Genomic DNA, 4,273 nt, shown 5'->3' on the forward strand with positions numbered 1-4,273 from the left:
TTGTGTAAATAAAAAAATATTGTATGTTGCATGGCAACTAAAACTTGTACAATGGTAGTCTAGTTGTCTTATAGTCCTAAAATTTAGCTTATGAGGCGGTTGTCTCACGAAACAACAACCTTTCTCTCTCATCTTGTTCTCTCTCATCCACATCACCAAAAATTTTACGTGATATTGCATGAGACGAACTATGAGACTGCTGAAGTACAGTAATGTACTTGCCCGAAGAGCATGGCGCAAAGCAGTAGGCTGCAGCGGCGGATGGTTAAAGGAAGGTAAGAGCATCTCCAAGAGTTTGTCATATTTTACTTGGCATATCTTGTGTTTTGCCAACTTCTAAAAAATATGCCAAGTAAAAAAAGAGGTTATCTCCAACAGCTTGGTATAATTCACTTGCCAAATCCAGATCTAACTTACATCAGGAACCCTGACAGAGAAACAAAATTATATTTATGCCCTTCCACCTCTTGAAAACTTAAATCAGGAACCCTTCTCTATTATTTATTTATTTTTTCACCCTCCCACCTGAATAGAAAACACGATGCCAACCGCGCGCCGCGCGCGTATATTTACGCGCTGGAGGCTGGTTTTTCCCAAGTTGCCAAAAATTACCAAGTCTTTTGCTAAACTGTTGGAGGAGTATTTTTAACATTTTTGTCAAAAATCAAAGATGGTAACTCGATTTGCCAAACTGGGCATCAAATCGGACAGACCACACACACATGCACGAATCTAAAAAAAACCCGTAGCAACGTGAAAAAAAACTAACGGAAGCCCATGTGATAAAAATACTCCTAGCTGAGCCCATGTGGCCCAAAAGGCCCAAACGTCTACCAAAATCTCATTTCCGACAGGAGCGGCGGCGGGTCCGCGTGTCGCGTCGACGGAGATGGGTGGCGCCGTCGTGGCCGTGCTCGCCGCCGCCGCCACACGCCACAACCGTTCCCTTCTAGCCTCCTTGCTCTACAGGGTGGCACGTGGGCTCCACGACTCTTCAGCGGCAGCAGAGGAGGACAAGGCGGGGGCGGGGAGCCGCCGGCGGCGGCGGAGGAGCAGCAGCAGCCTCCTTCTTGGACCGGATTTCCCCGACAGCTGGGACCCTCCACCGCGTGCTGCAGCGCGAGCGCCGCCTCCGCGGGACGCCGGAGGTGAGCGGGAATCATTGGTTTGGTAAATCTCGGGTTGAAGGCGGGGAAGCGAGCGTTGAGAGTGCCACCTTTTCTACAAAAGAAGGGATTATTTAATTACACTAGATGTTGGTGTAATTAAATGGATATAAGTTGGTGGAGCTTAACGCTTGTGATTCATCAAGTTAGCTTGTGGCATGAGCTCAGTTCTTGTTGTTCATGCAAAATCAATGCTCAGATCCTATAGTATCTCAGTGTAGAAAACTACCCTGTTGCTAACGGTTGTAGCGTCGATGGACGAAAATGCAACATGAAATGAAACGCGAGTTGGGGTTCTTTAGTAGCTCCTGTGCTAGATAGAACTAGAAGTTTGTAGGGTGTTGGTTTAAGCACCAGTACAAGTGGAAGGTTCAGAGGGAAATTCAAGCTCTAATTGATGCAAAATGGAAATTGATTTAGTGAACTACTCCTGTTGCTTGGTAGCTGCTCTCAGTAAGTATATGTTTGGCATACATCTGCATAGAAGTCTCAAGTCAACACCTTTGATTCTTGGCCAATTTGTGGATGTCATCTATTTATTCAGCATCTTATGCTAAAAATCTGATGCATTGAACTATCATTTCTGTCTTTTGTAGCTGATTATGGTTACACCGCAACCATTATCGATGGCAAGTCTATTGCAGAGGACATAAGGTTAAATATTGCTGAAGAAGTCCGTCAAATGAAAAGTACAGTCGGACATGTGCCTGGTCTAGCTGTTGTATTGGTTGGTGATAGAAGAGATTCTGAATCTTATGTGCGATACAAAACAAAAGGTTGTGAGGAAGTTGGAATTAAATCATTGCTGGCAAAGTTGCCTGGAAACTGTACAGAAGATGAAGTGATGGATTCAGTGTCAAGATTTAATGAAGATCCTTCTGTTCATGGCATCCTAGTACAGCTACCTCTACCACAGGTAACATGTTGTTCTGTTGCCGCTTTCAAAAGGCATGATTATTGGTTTATTTCATATATTAATATCACGTGAAAAATTCCATTTGCACCCGATAGAGAAAACTATTAGTTTCCATTTTATGTATCTGTCTGATCAAGGTTCATCTTAATTTACAACAAGAATTGCTACACCATGCTTGATATTGAACATAATACATTGTTGGTCATTGTATTATTTGTGCTAATTTGTATCAATCAGCATATGGATGAGGAAAGGATTTTGAGTGCCATCAGTCTAGAGAAGGATGTTGATGGTTTCCATCCCTTGAATGTTGGAAATCTTGCTCTCAGAAGCCGAAAACCTCTGTTTTTGCCCTGTGCTGCAAAGGCGTGCATTGAGTTGTTGCTCCAATCTGGGATTGAACTCATGGGAAAGCATGTAACTGTGATCGGAAGAAGCAAAGTTGTTGGATTGCCCACTTCCTTACTTTTACAGGTTAAGTTTTCACAATTGAGTCACATCTATTATTTTTATGCACTTTTTACCATATGAGAACAGTATATGACATTATTTTTTTTCCAGAGGCATCATGCCACTGTCAGTGTTATCCATGCCTTCACAACAAATCCAGAGGCGATTACCCGTGAATCTGACATTGTCATATCAGCTGCTGGAGTGCCCAATCTTGTAAGAGGAACTTGGTTAAAGCAAGGTGCAGTTGTGATTGATGTGGGGACAAATCCAATCGAGGTAAAGACTAGTTTTCTACTGTACTTTCGCTCAATAAGGTTGATATGTTTTTTTTCTGTGTTGTTGCCTAATATTACTTGCCCATCGTCACCAGTTTATTTTCTGGTTAATGATATCTGAATTATTGGTGTAAATGATTCTCATGTTGTGTGCTTCTAAAGTGCAGTAAATGCTGTTATGATCTAATGTTTCTATTTTTATTTTTGTAAAAGGAACATGTGTAGTCCAGGGTTGAAGTTACTCCTTTAGCAAAACACGAATCATTGTCATTCAATCATTGCATGTTAACCTTGCTGTCCACTGTAAACTTAAAATGTCACCTGCAAACAGAGTTTCTGTAAGCATCACTAGTTCACCAGCACTTAGCGAATTGGAGCCATGATTTTGAATCTTTTTTTCGTGTAATAGCATCTAGCCAACGGGAATTCTGACCTCTTTTATTTTTCAGGATCCTACCAGTGATTATGGTTATCGCCTAACTGGTGATGTCTGCTTTGAAGAAGCAGTGAAGGTGGCTTCTGCTATAACTCCAGTTCCTGGCGGAGTTGGACCAGTGACAATAGCGATGCTTCTTGGCAACACACTTGATTCAGCTAGACGGGTTTATGGCCTAAGTGACTGAACCCCCTGAACTGTACTTTTGCCACACTTACCCTTTGTAAATTAGTCGTCTTTTCTTTTTTTGCTCTCTATTTTATTTGTATGAGAGCTGGGATGTACCATATTTTTCTCAATAAATATTGTATGCTTAGCAGTGTACATTAAATAAATATATTTTTGTCTGGAGACAAAGCGATAAACAAAAGCAAGAAATTAACTTTAAGACAAGGTTCCTCTTATTTTTGCTTCGGTCAGAAACAGGCATGACAACCATATTGGTTTTCATGCCTCATCTAGCATTATCAAATGATTAAGCACAATGCTTAGCCACCAAATAGAAAACATATTTCAGTATCAGATGATATGTCAAAGATCAATATGGGCACTCGCTTCCATTTCAACAGAGTCCGTGTTTGAATTGTACATTTGCAATGCAGTAAACATCATACTGCCAAAACACATCCTGATCTGCATCACTTATTCCTTTTTACATGAAACATTGGATAATTTGGGTGCACAGCTATTGTGATGACATGTGCCATGAAACACTGAAACGTCCTTTGCCATGGAAGGAGGACATCTCAACGCATATACCTTTTCTATTGATCCTTTTCCTCCTGCTCTCTTCCATATTCTATGATTCCTCTCCTATTTTTTTTAAACGAACAACACTCGACGAGTGTGTTTCTATTGATATAGTAGAAAAAAATACAAGGTTATGTTTCTGGGAGACCATAACTAGGCAAAAAAAAAGGAAAAAAACACACACAAACGGCGGGTTGGATTGGGACATCAACGCGCGCCAACGACAACTCAACACCGGCCGATCGGATTGGGACATCGACACAAGCCACAGAATGCA

At 41.4% G+C, this 4,273-nt stretch overlaps 1 protein-coding gene across 1 annotated transcript; it reads left to right on the plus strand.

Annotated features, from left to right (window-relative positions):
• Positions 1 to 821: 821 nt before the first annotated feature.
• On the plus strand, positions 822 to 3,603 carry LOC120660391 (bifunctional protein FolD 1, mitochondrial-like). Its single transcript, XM_039938905.1, has 5 exons — positions 822 to 1,148; positions 1,763 to 2,082; positions 2,320 to 2,556; positions 2,644 to 2,811; positions 3,260 to 3,603. Exons 1-5 carry the CDS (start codon positions 890 to 892, stop codon positions 3,431 to 3,433), a joined length of 1,158 nt encoding a protein of 385 aa, XP_039794839.1. The 5' UTR covers positions 822 to 889; the 3' UTR covers positions 3,434 to 3,603.
• Positions 3,604 to 4,273: the final 670 nt, after the last annotated feature.

This window comes from Panicum virgatum, chromosome 2N (genome assembly GCF_016808335.1).
Source record: "Panicum virgatum strain AP13 chromosome 2N, P.virgatum_v5, whole genome shotgun sequence".
NCBI lineage: Eukaryota > Viridiplantae > Streptophyta > Magnoliopsida > Poales > Poaceae > Panicum > Panicum virgatum.